General features: G+C 26.1%; 3 protein-coding genes across 5 annotated transcripts; 1 reads left to right on the forward strand and 2 right to left on the reverse strand.

Moving 5' to 3' along the window:
- Positions 1-319: 319 nt before the first annotated feature.
- On the reverse strand, positions 320-6543 carry LOC103580927 (uncharacterized). Its single transcript, XM_008562866.2, has 5 exons — positions 6080-6543; positions 4731-5991; positions 4623-4658; positions 4385-4560; positions 320-743 (listed from the first exon to the last, which is right to left on the reverse strand). Exons 2-5 carry the CDS (start codon positions 5980-5982, stop codon positions 594-596), a joined length of 1614 nt encoding a protein of 537 aa, XP_008561088.1. The 5' UTR covers positions 5983-5991; positions 6080-6543; the 3' UTR covers positions 320-593.
- A 1860-nt stretch (positions 6544-8403) lies between these two features.
- LOC103580925 (uncharacterized) lies at positions 8404-16615 on the reverse strand. 2 transcript variants are annotated; one of them, XM_008562861.3, is made up of 6 exons: positions 16539-16615; positions 14151-14351; positions 13861-14080; positions 11476-11662; positions 9558-9739; positions 8404-9045 (listed from the first exon to the last, which is right to left on the reverse strand). In XM_008562861.3, the coding sequence occupies exons 3-6, from the start codon at positions 14062-14064 to the stop codon at positions 8839-8841; spliced, it is 780 nt and encodes a 259-aa protein (XP_008561083.1). In that variant the 5' UTR covers positions 14065-14080; positions 14151-14351; positions 16539-16615; the 3' UTR covers positions 8404-8838. The 2 variants fall into 2 exon arrangements, with proteins under 2 accessions (XP_008561083.1, XP_008561084.1); XM_008562862.2 differs by lacking the exons at positions 13861-14080; positions 14151-14351; positions 16539-16615 and adding an exon at positions 11823-12270 and having other exon boundaries at positions 8412-9045.
- On the forward strand, positions 14788-16741 carry LOC103580926 (uncharacterized). 2 transcript variants are annotated; one of them, XM_008562863.3, is made up of 2 exons: positions 14788-15236; positions 16355-16741. In XM_008562863.3, the coding sequence occupies exon 2, from the start codon at positions 16379-16381 to the stop codon at positions 16739-16741; it is 363 nt and encodes a 120-aa protein (XP_008561085.1). In that variant the 5' UTR covers positions 14788-15236; positions 16355-16378. The 2 variants fall into 2 exon arrangements, with proteins under 2 accessions (XP_008561085.1, XP_008561086.1); XM_008562864.3 differs by lacking the exon at positions 14788-15236 and adding an exon at positions 15376-15441.
- The last annotated feature ends 323 nt before the right edge of the window (positions 16742-17064 follow it).

Genomic DNA, 17064 nt, shown 5'->3' on the forward strand with positions numbered 1-17064 from the left:
AAAATAGAAAAAAAAGTTAACGTCAGTTTATGTGTTATTTAATTGGGTAATAAATAAAAATAGTTAAATTAAATTTTTTATAACATTAAATTATAAAATTGGTCGTACAATTTTTATGGGACGATAAAAAAATGTTAATTAAAAATAAATTGATTTACAATCAATCGATTAAAAATTTATCAGAAAAACTTTTTTAAATTATAATTAATTAGAACAAATATAAAAATAAATAGTTAAATAAAATAAACTTTTATTATCGCAAAAAGTATTTTAGATCTTTATTTTTATTTATACAATTACGTACTATATAATAATTATATTCATTTATTTATCTGTTTATATTTTAATCAATTATTTTATTGTTTACAGAAACATTTTAATTATTTACATTTTTAATTAACGAAAAAAAAAATGATATTTTTGTAAACACAAGACACTTGACACTTAGATTTGTTTTTAAAAGTTCGCAATCGAGTATTAATTTTATGAGTGCATAAATAATTATAAGATATAAACATGAAAAAATAAAGTTTAGTAATTTTTGAGTGAATAAAAATTTTTTTTTTAAAAATTAAACTAATTAATTAGTCTAGTTAATAAATAACATTCGTGACGTTTGAGTTGCATTGAGAGGTAACAGCCTCTTCTAATGTACAATCAAGTTTACGATAACTAGCAGTACTTGGTCTTCTTCTTCCTCTACCACCACGTGATCTTCTTCCTTCTAATAAAATTGCTAAAATCTAAATAAATAATATGAAAATTATTTATTTTATTTATTATCGTCTGTATAAATATATTGGATGATAACATTTCAAATAAAAAATATTCTCATTGTTATTCGTATGAAAAATTAATAAATATATTGGGGTAGTAAAAATTAAATTTTTGCAGACACTCTCTGAAAAATTTCGTTTTCAACAAAAAATGAAAAAAATACATGTCGCAAAATGGTCGAATTTTATTTTTTTATGCAGATTTGACAAAAACGATATAATTTTTTTTTGCAGAAAAATAAATTTTCTATAAAAAATTTCTTATTGATTTTTTTCAAAAAAAGGATATTTAGTAAAAAATTTAAAAAAAACTTTTGTGAATCGTAGTAAGGAAAAAAAACATTCATTTTTAATACCGACTGATATCATATTTAATATTATTAATAATAGTACATTACTATAATAAAAATTAAGCGACTAATTATTATTAACATCATTAAATACTAATTATTATTTTTAACATTTCTAATCTCCCCTTTTTTGGAATATCTTAATAAACACAGAGTTTTTGAAAAAAATGAATGAAACAGTTTTTATAGAGTATTAAATTTTCTATAAAATCATTTATATGAAATTTTTTTCAAATTTGCATATTTAGTGAGATATTTTCAAAAAACTGCGAGTTCATGAAAAAATTAACTTTGATCGTTTTGCAGCACGTGTATTTGTTATTATTATTATTATTATTTTTTTATTTTGTGTACAAAAAAAAAATTTCCTCATATTTTTACTTAAAAACTAAACTTTTCAGGAGACACCTCAAAAAATTTAATTTTTTACAACTACCCTAACATATATATTTATTTATTGGATTTATGAGTCTAAAAAAAAAATTTATACCCTTTCGATAACACGAAATTTATATAACTTTTCCGGATTTAAAAAAAAAATAAATAAATAAAAAGTTTCATTCAATTTATAACTTTTCTGCAATCTAGAAAAAATTTTCTAACCTTCTTGATCTAACTTTTATAGATCATTTAATTTTATATATAAAGTCCAAGGGTCAAGTTTATAAGTCATATATTTCTTCCTTATACAAGTTCAAAGTTTATTTATATATTTTTTTTTATTAAAATTCCTACATAATCATTGCCGAGTTCTGAAGTTTTAGTTTAATAAAAAAGTAAGATGACAGTTTTATAGAAAACTCAATGGGTTTCATCAGTTAGCGAGTAAATATATTTATATGATTAAATTATGAAGTTTTAATAATTTTTAAATTTTATCTGTGATTTTAGGTAATTTATTTTAATCTTAAGAAATAATTCTAATAGAAATTTGTGCTGATGTTGTCCGGCGAAATTAGACTCGTAAAAAAATTTATCGTGATTTCGAGCACTTTGTTGAAACATTAGCCAGCAGAAGTGAACTTGGATATGGCGAAAAAAAAAATAAAAAAAAACACAAATTAAGCTGTATGTTAGAGAGAATTTAGTCATTTATCTTCATATATCATTTCCCAATTCCCCAGTTGCTTCGTCTTTAGTCCGGTGAATTAATACCTAACATTTAGATGATAAATCGTTTTCTAAACTACCGGTATAAATCTACATAAAAATATCAGATCAATGTAAATTTATTGGATATAGACATTTTTTATATAAATTTTATTGACGTAACGCGTAAGATTTTTCTTTTTAGAAAATGACATTTAATATAAAATAATTTATTTCAAATTTGAAAAGTATTTTTTTTTATCGAAACGTGTGTATTTTGTTCATTTGAAATTTTCATAGTTTTAGCGCACGCGTTGCATTTATAAAAAAAAAAAAAAAAAAAATATTGAAATGACATATACATGTGTATATAAGAAATGAGGTAAAATGATCACGTTTTAAAAAAAAATCTTATTTTGGAAAAATGTTCATCTACAGTCTCTAGAAAAAATATGTGACGAATACTTTTATCAATTTTTACTCGGATTGGTAACGTGACCAAATTACCCCATCCTTTTTCTAGAGACTAAATATAAACATGTACAATGCAAAATTTTATGTTAAGAAATAGTGTCTCATTCTGCCTCAATTTTTCCGATATATATATATATATATGTGTATATTAGAAGTATAAAAATTTTTTTCAACCCTTGCCATTTCAAAAAATAGTTTTAAATGAAAAAAAAAAAAGCTTTTAGGATAACGTAAGGAAGTGGGTTAATTTTATTTTATTTCTCATTGACAATAAGCCCTCAATTTCTTTTCATTCTTTGGAGAAAAAATCGAGGGTCGGTTAAAAGGAAAGGTAAGTTAATAGCGAAGTTAGTTCAGTCCATGAAAACTGATACGAAATTTGTGATAGGTGATAGCGTAAGGATGAGCCTATTGATAAATCTAAACGATGCTCTCTATACAGGTCAGACAATATCGGTAAAGAAATAGATTTAAATATAAAAATGTATAAAATAGACTTCAAATTGTAATCACTCCCATTATGACCATTTTGCTCACGCTCGTTTTTAAACACGAGTGACTTTTTTTTTTTTTTTTTTTTTTCAAGTGGAAGGTATAGTTGAAATTTTTTCTATCTGAATAATTTTATCTATTTTCAGATTCCGCTTAAAAAAAATTTGTTTAGGTGTCATAGAAATTATAAAAAAAAATTTTTTTAATTAAATACTAAGGAATTATTTGGTACAAAAATATTAAAAATAAATTGTTTGTCGCGTGACGTTATTGCTTATCTGCACGGAAAGATTGGAACCCGACTAGACCCGTACTGAGTCAGATGCAAAACAGTAACCAGTCGGGTTCTAATTTTTCCGTGTACGTTAAATTGTAAAACCCAAATTTGATACATCCTGGAACAAATGTTTGTAGGATTATTTAAAAAATTTAAAAGCAAGGGATATCTAAGTAGAGTGACCGACTACACAGTAAAAAATGTTTTGTATTCATGTAAAAAAAAATGTCTGTGTTAAATATTTAACATACTGTTTTTGTGTTGTTAAATCAGTTAATTTTTAACACAAAAAAATAATAATTGAAACAAAAGTAACATTTACTGTGTTACTGTCAAAACAAGTGTTAACACTTTTAAAATTAAACTTTAACATAGAGCGGTGTTAATTTATTAAAGTAACATAAAAAATGTATTTAATTTACTGTAGTCTCTTGATAAGTTTATATACACATACATTTTTATATCAAAATAACAAAAATAAAAATGTTAAATTAACACTTTACGTTGCGGATAACATTTGAATGTGTAAAAATTTTATAACCGATAACAGACAATATTAACATGTTTTTATGTTACGTTTATATATTTTTTTGTGTTATTTTTTTAAAACAACATAAAAGTTTGTGTAAAATCTGTTCTAACACATTTGTTTATTTTTGAAAATTTTTTTTACTGTCTACTGATTAAATCTGAGGTTCCCATCCATACCGCAACTGCAACATCAGGCAGTCGCGTTATATTAGTAAGCTGCTATCAGCATAATTATAGAAATTCATGACAGAGGAACGGGATAGGGAAACATGGACAGGGAAGTTGCACAAGGACGAGGCACAAAACCTGAATGCCATACCTACGGGAACCAGATGTTTATATAAATAACTATATATACATATAAATATATAATTTTATTAAATAAAATAAAATACCTTTTGTTTATGATGATAAAGAAGGCATCCACCCATTCCACAAATGAGTCCCAGTATCGTAAAGTACCCAAAGAAATGAGAGTCATCATCGTCCTTGGGCATGTTGCTCAACCTCGGTACCATGTCCACAGTTTCCTTGTCACTCTGCTTAGTTTCCTTAGCCATCGTGTCGGTATCTGCAATTAAAACCGTCAGTATCTCCTAAATCCTAGACTCATTTATCGCAAAAAATTCTTACCTAGATCATCTCCATCGTCGTTCGCTGGATCAGGATCTAAGTAAATAATTAATATAAATATTTACTAATAAATTAATTAATTGTATTGATGTATAATTAAAAACATACCAGTTGGCATTAGATTGTCATCAGATGAAAAAGCTTCTTCATTAGTATCAATAGGAACTTGATCTAAAACACCAGTTTTTTCAACTATAGCTGATTCTTTATCATCAACTTTATCACTTTCTTTTTTAATTCCATTATCAGAATTTTTATCAACTGATTCTTCTATTTTTTCAGTCTTTTTATCACTATTCACTATACCATGTTCTTCAACATTTCCTGTACCATGATCTCCATTCCCTGTACCATGATCTCCATTTTCTGGACCATGATTTCCATTTTCTGGACCATGATTTCCATTTTCTGGACCATAGTCTTCTTTTTCTGGACCATGGTCTTCTTTTTCTGGACCATGGTCTTCCTTTTCTGGACCATGGTCTTCCTTTTCTGGACCATGATCTCCTTTTCCAGGTTCATGATCTCTATTTTCCAGACTATGGTCTTTTCCAAGTCCATGGTCTCCATTTTCAGGTCCAGGTCCATGATCTCCATTAATTCCTTCATTTTTCACATCTTCCTTACCAGCTTCTACCTTCGGATCACTAATAGTTGATCCACTATTTCCTTTAACATCCTGCTTTGCAATCTGAGCTTTAATTTCTCCCCTTTCCTGTTTCTCTGACCCAGAATTTCCTTGACTATGATGATGATTATCATCAATCAGCTTATCAACCAAGTAAACCATAACACAAAGAGCATTAAATCTATTGGTTTTGTCAACAGCACACAGCTTTATGCATTGAAAATCCTTCCTCAGCACCTGGGATAACTCATCAACGTAATTTTTAGTCCGATCATACCTGAATGTGTCATCGCTACCCCAGTAGTGGCAAACGCTCTCTAAATCTTTGAACCCCGGTTCATTTTTCAAGTAATCACTGACCTGGTTATCAAATTCCGTTTGATCAGGAAGTGATACCTGGTCTGTTTCCTTCGTTGCCAAGCTGTTTGAGCGACACAATTTTACTGACCGGTCCATCAGAGCTAGACACAGATACTGGTTTATATTTTCCCGGGTTATCTCCATTTCAGGGGACGAGGGTATGGTTAAATTTGAACAGAATTCATTTGTGTACTTGGAGTTCTTGATTATTGATGATGTTGGGCAGAGATTAGAGTCATTTTTAATTAAATTTATAATTACTGCATTATTATTTTTAACACTGGTGCTATTGCTGATGACATTTTTACCAGAAATCGTTGCAGCTTCGATATTAAATAAGTAAATTAATAAAATTCCGTAAATGTTCAACATTTTTGATAACTGGGTAAAAAAAATTTCGTAGAAAATTTGCTGATGATATTTTACTGTCAATATATTTTAATAGACATTATTAATTGGTTAGACTCACGTTAGTGTTGATGATGATCAGTTGCCAGTTTGTGGAGACTGAGAGTTTGAATTAAATGATTCTGAAATCATCGTAGCACGGGAATCAGTTGGGACTCAGTGGAATGGAGCCGGTGAAAAAAATAATAGTAAGTCGGGTATTTGATTGTGTATTAAATGTTGATGGTTTTTATAAATAATTGTCAAGGTTTAATTCAACTGTGACGTAGATGCTCGGTTGGTAATGAAGATTTACTAATGGGAGTGATAGTTTTTATTTTTATTTAAATATGGAACTATAGGTTATTATTTTGCTGAGTGTTGATGATTGTGATGATTTTTTTTTAAATTCATATGGAAATTAGAAGGAGGTTTCCCTAATAGCTCTAACCAAGGGTTAACATACACTGAGGGCTAGAGCTAGAGCATTTTTGAATGCACGCTTATTAATTCTTTGATTACTTGCGCGGTAAATTTAAATGTTTGAAAAATACATTATTAGAAATTGGAGAAAAATAAAAATCGTGTATCAAAATAAAATGGCGACAGAATATGATAGAAAAATATTCAAAAAATTAAAAAAAAAAACACTTGAGTGTTTTAACAAACCTTGGTGGGGAAATAATATGCAGAAGGGTGTCCTAATACACTTGGAGATTTGAATTAAATTGCTCCAAGTGTATTGCAGCTAAAAAACGTCACTTAACTGCTATTTCCCACCAGACGATGCCAGATGATTTTGCTCAGGAACTTGGAAGGTATCAGCATCAGCCATCAGCAACACTTTACACTAGCACTGAACACTGAACACTTAACGACACCACAGACACTTTGCACAATTTAAATTTTAAAAATACTGCACAATTTAATTAAATAATAACTATGAACAATAAATTTTATGGATAATTACGCGACGTAACTGCAATACTGTGTTTCAGTTCAAACGTAAAGTAGGATCTGGACTACTACTGCCATTCTCAATGATACTGACTGCCGCTATCGAACCGTCAGTTGATGCGTAGCAATCGATTTTGCAATTCTCGACCTCCCCCACTTTAGTAAAAAGTTGAACGTTGAATACAGCGACGCGCAGTAACGCCACCTTAGCACGAAATTTAAAAATTGTAATTTAATAATTTTATTAAAATTCATTTGTGTCAATAATTATATTAATTTGACTAAAAAATGTGCTCTAAATATGTTATTTTTTATCAGTTATTTATTAATTATTCTTATTACTTGAGCGGTAAATTTAGATATTCGAAAAATAACGAATAAATTATTAAATTACAATTTTGAAACTTCGCGCCAAGTTGGCGCTACTGCACGTTATTATTTCAAGTTTTTGCTAAAGTGGGGGGCAGTCGATGAATTGCAAAATCGATTGCTACGCATCAACTGACGGTTCGATAGCGACAATCAGTATCATCGAGAATGGCAGTAGTAGTCCAGATCCTTCTTTACGTTTGAACTGAAACATAGTATTGCAGTTACGTCGCGTAATTATCCATAAAATTTATTGTTCATAGTTATTGTTTAATTAAATCGTGCAGTATTTTTAAAATTTAAATTGTGCAAAGTGTCTGTGGTGTCGTTAAGTGTTCAGTGTTCAGTGCTAGTGTAAAGTGTTGCTGATGGCTGATGCTGATACCTTCCAAGTTCCTGAGCAAAATCATCTGGCATCGTCTGGTGGGAAATAGCAGTTAAGTGACGTTTTTTAGCTGCAATACACTTGGAGCAATTTAATTCAAATCTCCAAGTGTATAAGGACACCCTTCTGCATATTATTTCCCCACCAAGGTTTGTTCAAACACTCAAGTGTTTTTTTTTTTAATTTTTTGAATATTTTTCTATCATATTCTGCCGCCATTTTATTTTGATACACGATTTTTTATTTTTCTCCAGTTTTTAATAATTTATTTTCCAAATATTTAAATGTACTGCGCAAATAATGTGAATAATTAATATAAATAAAAAATTTCCAGTATAGTTTTTAGTCTGATCGCATTCGGAAATGCTCAAGCTCTAGCTCTAGCCATAGAGCGAGAGTAGATCTAAAGTCAGACAGAAAATTTTGAACTCGAGATTTTCTTTAACGGTCACAAGCCTTAATTTTCTATAAATTTCCTATGAATTGCCTTAGGCAGTGACAAGTTCTGGCTTTTATTAGATTTTCTATGAATTTTCTAGATATTTTCTATGGATTTTCTTAGACGGTAACAAGTTCTGGTTTTTCTTAGATTTTCTATGGATGTTTTACGAATTTTCTATGGATTTTCGATAGATTTTCTTAGACGGTGACAAGTTCTGGTCTTTTTATATTTTCTATGGATATTCTATGAATTTTTTATAGGATTTCTCTGGAGGTGACAAGTCCGGGTTTTCTTAAAGTCTTAAACAATAAAATAAAATATAAGCTCTGATGAAAGAAAGTGGTTTAATAGGATTAAAAAGGATAAATATTCTTATAGTGATATACCAGGAGTTAAATAGTTGATGTTTATAAAAAAAATTGTTTGTTAGAAACCATATTTTATTTCTTTATTATTTATAAACAGTATTATTATAATGGAATAGTTCAAGTAACATAAAAAATAAATTTGAAAAAAAAATATTTCCTTTGATTTAATAATTATCCTTACAATTAAATAATTGTATAGTTTTTTTTTTTTCATAAATATAAACATAAAAATATATCATTTATTTATTCACTTAAATAAATTTAATATTAATATATTTTTTCTGTTAATTAATATTAATTAACACGAGGACGTTTAAGGTTTAAGTGGCAGAAGCCAGTGAAAATATTTTTTTTCTGACATTTATCATACTGGGATGATAGTAAGAGTACTCGTTAACACCAGGCTCCAAATCGGGAAGTGGTTTTGTTTGACAAGTTATCACTTCGACTTTATGTTTGTGCGGCGAAATACTGTGTAAATCTAATGCGCGTTTTATTTGATCTGCTTTCAAGGCATCTGGGACGTCCTGAAAATTTATAGTACAAAATAATTAATTAACTTCTTTTTTTTTTTTTTTTTTTTTTTAATGATAATAAGAGGCCGTTTATAAAATACGTTCGCATTTATAGGGCATACCCTTTCTAAGGGGGTGTCGTTTACTATGACGGGGGGCCGAAAGTTTTAGGAGACGTGACGTTCGCAGGTCATCAAATAATTTTTCAAATTTTTTTCTCAGTTTATTTAAGCTTTGTTTTGTTTCGATAGAAAGTCATTCGTTTGATATTTTTAAATATATAAATATTTCTATGCATATATTCCCATCATAATAGGAGGGAGGGGGGACTACAAAGGTAAAATTTTACGAGGTATTTTATGAACGGCCACTAAAATTTGGTGTAGATAAGCAATGACGTAGTAACGGAAAAAAATCGGTCTGATATTTTTCTACAAAATGATTCCGTTAAAAAATAATTTTTTTTTGAGTATAGTTATGATTTATGATTAACCCTGCATTTGTATACTGGGTCTAATACTTACTTGTTTATTAGCAATAACCAAAATAGGTACATTATCCATTCTACTATCACCTAATATTTCTTTTAAAGATAATACAGCTTGTGATAATTGATTAGCATCACTGGCATCGACCATAAATAATAATAAATCAGTATCTTGTAAAAAATTATTCCAATGCTTTCTTACTTCATCAGATCCACCAACTGAAATTCAATTATTTATTAATTTATTGAAAATTTTAATTTATAGAAATTTATATTTTCAATTTACAATCACAATTTTAAACTTCCCGCTAAAAAAAGAAAGTTTGTATGAGTGTATGTATGTACGTACGTACGTTTTTTACATCCGTGTAAAAAAAATTGTTGAAAAAAAGGTTAAAAAAGTGTTGACTATTCTAAAAATTAAAACGTAACACTATGACGAACCTTTTTTAAACGATTTTTAAACCTCTGACAATACAAAGAAAATAAAACTTGACTTAATACTACAAATTAACATTTTTTAGTCAAAAATACGTTCAGAAAAAATTAATTTTGAACTATTTCTGAATGTTTTTCGTTTTAGCATATCTTAATAATTCAAGGATATTTATTGATTTTTCTCTTGAATTTTCAAAAAGTTTAAAAAACGTTCAAAAAAAGTTTGTCGTTGTGTCACGTTTTGAAGTTTACAATAATCAACACATTTTAAATCTTTCTTTAACAATTTTTTTTACACGGAATGTCTGTAAATATTCTGTAACTTTTGAACGAATGAACCGATTGGCTTTTAAAGGTGACGTTTCAAGCAACAATTTTTAAGAAACTGAGCATAATTGTTACAGTATATTCGAAAATATTAAAAAAATATTTTTTTTTGAATAACATGTAATATACTCAATGAATTGATTCCAAATTTTATTCAGCTATAAAGCTTTATAAGTCGCGTCGAGTGTCACCTCAGCCACCAAAATTGGTTCATTTGCAAAAAAAAAATCGAAAGAATTTTGAAAAAGTGTTTTTTCAAAAAAAATTCAAATCGTTGAACTAATTGATAACAATTTTTTTTTTCGACATTGGTAATTAAAAAATTAGGTCGAATGTCACCTTGAATGTCAAAGCCAGTTCATTATTTCAAAAAATATTTCTGATATAAAATAAAAAAGCAGCAATTTACTTCATCATTTTTTTTTGTTATTGTTTATTACTTGAATTTTCGCAGTGGAAAGTGTAACATTACTATTCTCGAGCTTGAAAATCTCAACAATATATTAACAACAGTATTTTCGAGCTCTTGAGTTTAAAAATAGCGGGAAGCTTTAAGGCTGATCCACGGGTCAACCGATTTTCAGATTTTTTAATTTAATTACTTCTTTAAAAACATTCTCAGACAGTGCCCCCACTCTTAAAAAATTATTCAATGACCTTGAACTGTCAACGGCATTGAAATTTAAATGATTAATTGAAAAAAAATTGAATTATTAATTTAAAAAAGAATAACGCAGTTACAATTTCACCGAGATATAGATTTTTAAAAAAAATTAATGACAGTCGTTATCAACTAGGAGTTAAACATAATTTTTTAAATAAATTTTAGCCTAAAAAATTTGACACTACAAATTATAATGCTGACAAGAAGATTTTACTTAAATTTATTTAACAAATTTCGTTTATTTTCGAATTAATATAGACTGTAGTCAGTTTTTTTTAAAAATCTGTCTCGGCGAAATTGTAACTGCGTTATCCTTTTTTAAATTTATGCTTTAACATTTTTTAAAATCATTTTTTAAATTTAAATACAGTCATTACAATTTAAAATCATTGAATATTTTTAAAAAGTGGGAGACACTGTCTCAAAATCACCTTAATTTTTCATTTTATAAATTTAATTTCGCATAATTAATGTCTGACTTTTTTAAAATTTAAAAATAATCTAAATAATTATAAGTAAAACTTACTTTCCCATACATTACATATATAATTTTTATTATTTAACACATAAACCGCAAAACCATCTGTTTTTTTAGGAGGTACTCTATATAAATTATTTTTATCCTCTATTGATATTATTTGATTCATAACAGATGTTTTACCAGCATTATTTAATCCTAGTAATAACACTCTTCTCTCATTACTGTCATCAATCTACAACAAATAAATATATAAATACATGTAATAAAAAAAAAATAATAATATTACTAGGTCCTAAGAGGTTATGTCACTAATCATTAAACAAAGTAATAAATTGTTATGGATTAATATTAATTATATAATAATATAAATAATTATCTAATTAAAAAGTAACCTTGGCAACTTCTTCGAACCCTTCGTCAATTGATTTTAATTGTCGTTTTTTCCAGTAATGGTAAACGATATACGCGCTGGCACATGCACAGCCGAATAATATTACTTTTTTACTGTTCCGATACATATTTTTAATCATTTTCTTCTTATATTTATTAGTAATTATAATTGTCGTGATCTTAGAGGGTAAATTATAATTAATGTTATTGTTATTATGATTATTATATATTTATTCAAATTTATATGCTGAGATTTTGTGAACTCATTTTGAATTTTACTGGACTGTTTATTTTTATTTTTATTTTATGGATAGAAATACGCATGCGCGGTAAAACATGTGTGTGATTTTGTGCGCATGTCTGATGTAAGATTGAAGGGGTTGATTTTTTATCTTGAATCCAAATTGCCCCCATGCCGCATTCGGAAATATTTTGCCCAAACACACGTGGGTTTTTGACACTTGTTTGAAAGTCATAAATTTTTGAAAAGATCAAATATATTTATGAAAATTTTAAATTATGAATGTGAAAATTTCGTAATCCTGAAGTTAGCAAACAATTAGTAATTTTCAGATTTTTTTTTCGATGTAATGAAAAAAAATAAATAAATAAATAAAAATATACACATGTAGAAAATTTTAAAAACTACAGGTGCAATTTTTTCAAATATTTTTTTTTTGTATAATTTATTGTTTTAAAAAAAGTCAAAAAATTATTAGACGTCGGCTAACTTCAGTGTCATAAAATTTCTGAAAAAAAAATATTATTTTTTTTAAGACACAATTTTTTTAAAATTCATCTAATGAAAAGCCATTTTTTTGGCAGCCCATCTTACCCGAAAAATTATTTAGATGTAATAATTGATGACAAATAATAAATAGTTAACTGATAAATTTTAAATATTATTTATTTTTTTTTTTATAAAAATGAATATTAATTATTATTAATTTTCCATGTATAAAATTATTTTTGAACATTTAATTAATAATTAATACAGTAATGTTTAGAGCTAACTTCACATTTAATATTTATATTAACTAAATTATAATTAATATTAAAAAAATTATTCAATTGCTTTAGTTTTAGTATCAAGAAGCTTAAGCATGTCGCCTGTTAGTTCCAAGTAAATTTTTTCATAGTCATTATAATAATCAAGATTTCCTGAAGCACTATCTCGCTTAGCCATTACTATGTTAAGTTGGTCGTGTTCTTGTAAAATTTCGTTAATTTTGTCGTTCAATTCATCAAATTTTTTCCATTTTTCATCGAGTATATTTATTATTGATCTGATTGATTCGCACGACCTTTCAAAATTATGACGATTTTTTTCAATTAATCGAATTGATTCATTAATTTGTGATTGACATATGAACAGAGAAACTAATTTATAAAGATTGTTTTTGGTCATATTTGTTTTATATTACATATATATAAATATATATTTACTTATGGCTTTTTAATCTAAACAAAAATAAATATCATGAATTATCAAATTTAATAAATTAAAAAATTTATAAATACCTTTGATATAAATCCAGTGAGCAAAAAATATGATCAATCAAATGATCAAAGTATGAAGTTAGTTATAATATTTGTTATATTTTTTTAAAGATAAACTTAGACAATTAGTAAGCCCGCGAAATTTGAAATTATTTCATTAAAAATTGTGACAATAATATATTTGTTTTTTAATTTTTATAAAATATGAAAATAATATATATTTTTTTAATTATTAGTAGAAAATATCCAATTTAAATTTATGAAAAAAAAAGTTTTTACAACTTATTTAAATTAAGTAATTTATAAAGATGTAAAAAATTATTTAATTATAGAGTAACCTTAATGAGCGGTAAATTTTTGTTAATTTGAATTCTCACGAGTCTATAATCTGAGTAATTTTTTATTAAATTTTGAATTGACATCTTAATTTCCATTTTTAATATTTTTAATCGATTCAAATAATCGACGTTGTAATTCAAAGTACTTCCATTCAACTCTATGATACTCTTTACTTTTAAAATAAGGTATATTTTTAATTACTTTTAAATCCAAATTAAGGTTCATCATTATTTCATAAAGTTGATTATTATTCTCATTGAATTTAGCCCATTTTATTTTAACTTCATCGATTAATAGTTCCAACAATCCAACAGTAGTATTCAGACAATATAATTTATCCGATATATTACAAATTGATACAGCAATTTCTTTCTGTTGTTCAATTAAAATAACGCATTTTTCCATTTTGCTTGTATTTTTTCTATTTACAAATTAAATAATTATAATAATCATAATATAAAAAAAAACTTAAAATACTCAAAATAATTTACCTTTTTTCAATAAGAGTCCAAAATAAATAATTTTTTTCCTTTATAAAATATTTTTTATGTTAATAAAAATTAATTGAAACAACACCTTTATCGTAAGCGTTACAGAGAACCACTAACTACGTATTCAAATATTTAGTACACAGCTAACTCTCGAATCACATAACATAAGCGATATGGTGCATTGCAAAAACAATGACTCAGCTATTCGGAGAAAAAATAAGATTCGTTTCAGATATTTAATAACTCCTAGTATTCAAATAAATATTTATCAATTTATTTACCACTAATATAAATCGTTTTATATTTATTCTTTATAAATACGCTGGCAAAAAATTTTTTTAAAGAAAACTATTATCACCATCTTCAAGTACGGAAAATTTCCTTTAAAATGAGTACCCACAACCTTATGATAAAAAAAAAATTTTTTTTGTTCGAATTTTGAGAAATAAAAATTTAAAAAAATTGAATATATCGATTTTGGTACTCATTCAACGCAGAATCTTGTACAAAACAATAATAACAAATTAAAAGTATAAATAATTTAATTGAAAAAAATATATAACAGATTTTGTTGTTCTGACATATTTATTATTTTTGTATTTAATTTTTAATGTCATTTTTTTTGTAAATCAAATAATTCAGGCTAGAGATTTTCAATAATAATTTTTAATTTTCATAAAAAGTCACTTGTTCCTTTTACGTTTAACTTCAAAAATTATAATAATAAATTTTGAAGGTAACTAAATTTTTTATAAAAAAGGTTCTTATAAATTTTTACACATATGCGATGTTTTGACATTAAAGAAAAATTTTCAAAGATATTGAATTTAAAGAAAAATATACAAGGGCGTAGAATTAGAAAAAAGTGTAATTTTCCTAATTTTAGACCTGCATTGGAATGGACCCTATACAGGTTTTTTTCCGTTTCCTTTCTCCCCTCTTACTAGTGTATACAATTGTCAAACTCTCGTGAACCTTCGACGAGTGTGTCAGGTATTAAGTAACTGAAAAATAGTTTTCCTGGTGTAGTGGACACGTCACATTTTAAAATATATACATATATATATTTTTCAATCAATTTCAAAAGTAAGTACTTGATATGTAAATAATTATAAAATTTACTTAGTGCAACAAGTAACTTTTTAGTATAAAAGTGTAATTTTTTAGTTTAAATTTTAAATAAAAAATAATTTTTTGGTAACGACGCAGTTACGCTCTAAAGAATTTTGTGATACGTTGATCTAATTTGGTCAATTTTTAGGTCTATATTTTACGTGAGGCCTTGAGTGCAGTTGAGTATTAAAAAAAAAAATACTAAAATTTTTTGAAGCTCAATTTGAAAAAGAAACAAATTATTTTTTATTGAAAAAAAAATATCACGCGTCTTAAATTAAAATTTTGTCCAAACTATTGGACTTACGAAAAAAATGAAAGATACTTTTTTTATAAGAAATTTAATACACTACAAATTTGTTCATATGTTTTTTCATCATATCTTTGATAGTTTGGCCGAAATTCGAATTTTAAATTTAAAAAAATAAAAATTTTCTTTAATTACTCCAATAAATTTTTATATTTAACTTTAAATTCAATTTCCGTCTAAAAGTTTGGAGTGACGTAAAAAATGAAATAATTCTTTTTTGTAGAAAATTTAATTTCCTACAAATTTATGTCCATATATTTTTATCGTATCTTTGATAGATCGGCCAGAATTTGAATTTAAAGTTTAAAAAAAATAAAAATTTTTATTAATTACTCCAATAAATATTTCCAAATTTCCTTTGAATTAAAATTTCATCTAAACTAAAGGAGTTACATAAAAAAAGAATAGGATCTTTTTTGTAGAAAATTTAATTTCCTACAAATTTATATCTATAAATTTTTATCGCATCTTTGATAGTTTGGCCAGAATTTAAATTTAAAGTTTAAAAAAATAAAAATTTTTATTAATTACTCCAATAAATATTTCCAAATTTCCTTTGAATTAAAATTTCATCTAAACTAAAGGAGTTACATAAAAAAAGAATAGGATCTTTTTTATAGAAAATTTAATTTCCTACAAATTTATATCTATAAATTTTTATCGTATCTTCGATAGTTTGGCCAGAATTTAAATTTAAAGTTTAAAAAATCTACTGGACAAATTAATGCATAATAATTATTGTTATTGGAACTATTAATAATTAATTAATTAATTTTGATAGATTTTACGAGTAATTTTGTCAACGATGGATTGCAAAATATTGAAATTAGAAGCTGACAATAAAATGACTGAAAATAATTCAATTGAAAAAAATTCATCAGCAACTAATTATCGGAGTATTGACATTGAAGACGAAATACTATTGCGTAATGCCACTGAGAGATTAAGAAAAAATAGAATGTTACCTCAAAGAGATTCCCAGCGTATTGAAAAAGAAGAAATTCCATTACTATATGGCGAATTTGATTTATTGACACCTGGAAGAGAATTACTTTTAAGTGAACAGAGACGTGAGCTTTATAGACGTCTTGCTGAACTTTACGAAGCAATTAGGAAAGAAGATGAAGAAGACAAGAGGAAGAAAAGGGAACAGGCCCTGAAAAATTGAAGATTAATATTTTAATATTTTTTTTTTTTTCAATGACTTAATAAATTTATTACTTATTACTTACGGCGAAAAATTGTTCGTTTGCTTACTTATCATAAATATATCATGTACTGGACGTTTGATAAATTAATTTGCAATATTGAGTAATGTCAATAAATTTTTTAATGACATTGCCATTTTTATCGCGTAATAATAATAAAAAAAAAAAATGAACTCTATTATATTAAAGTACAGGAAATTTCCGTTGGAATGAATACCCACAACCCTATAATTCAAAAACTTTAATTTTTCAAAAATTTCAGAAATTTTCAAAAAATTGAATA

This window comes from Microplitis demolitor, chromosome 4, assembly GCF_026212275.2.
Source record: "Microplitis demolitor isolate Queensland-Clemson2020A chromosome 4, iyMicDemo2.1a, whole genome shotgun sequence".
NCBI classification, from domain to species: Eukaryota; Metazoa; Arthropoda; class Insecta; order Hymenoptera; family Braconidae; genus Microplitis; species Microplitis demolitor.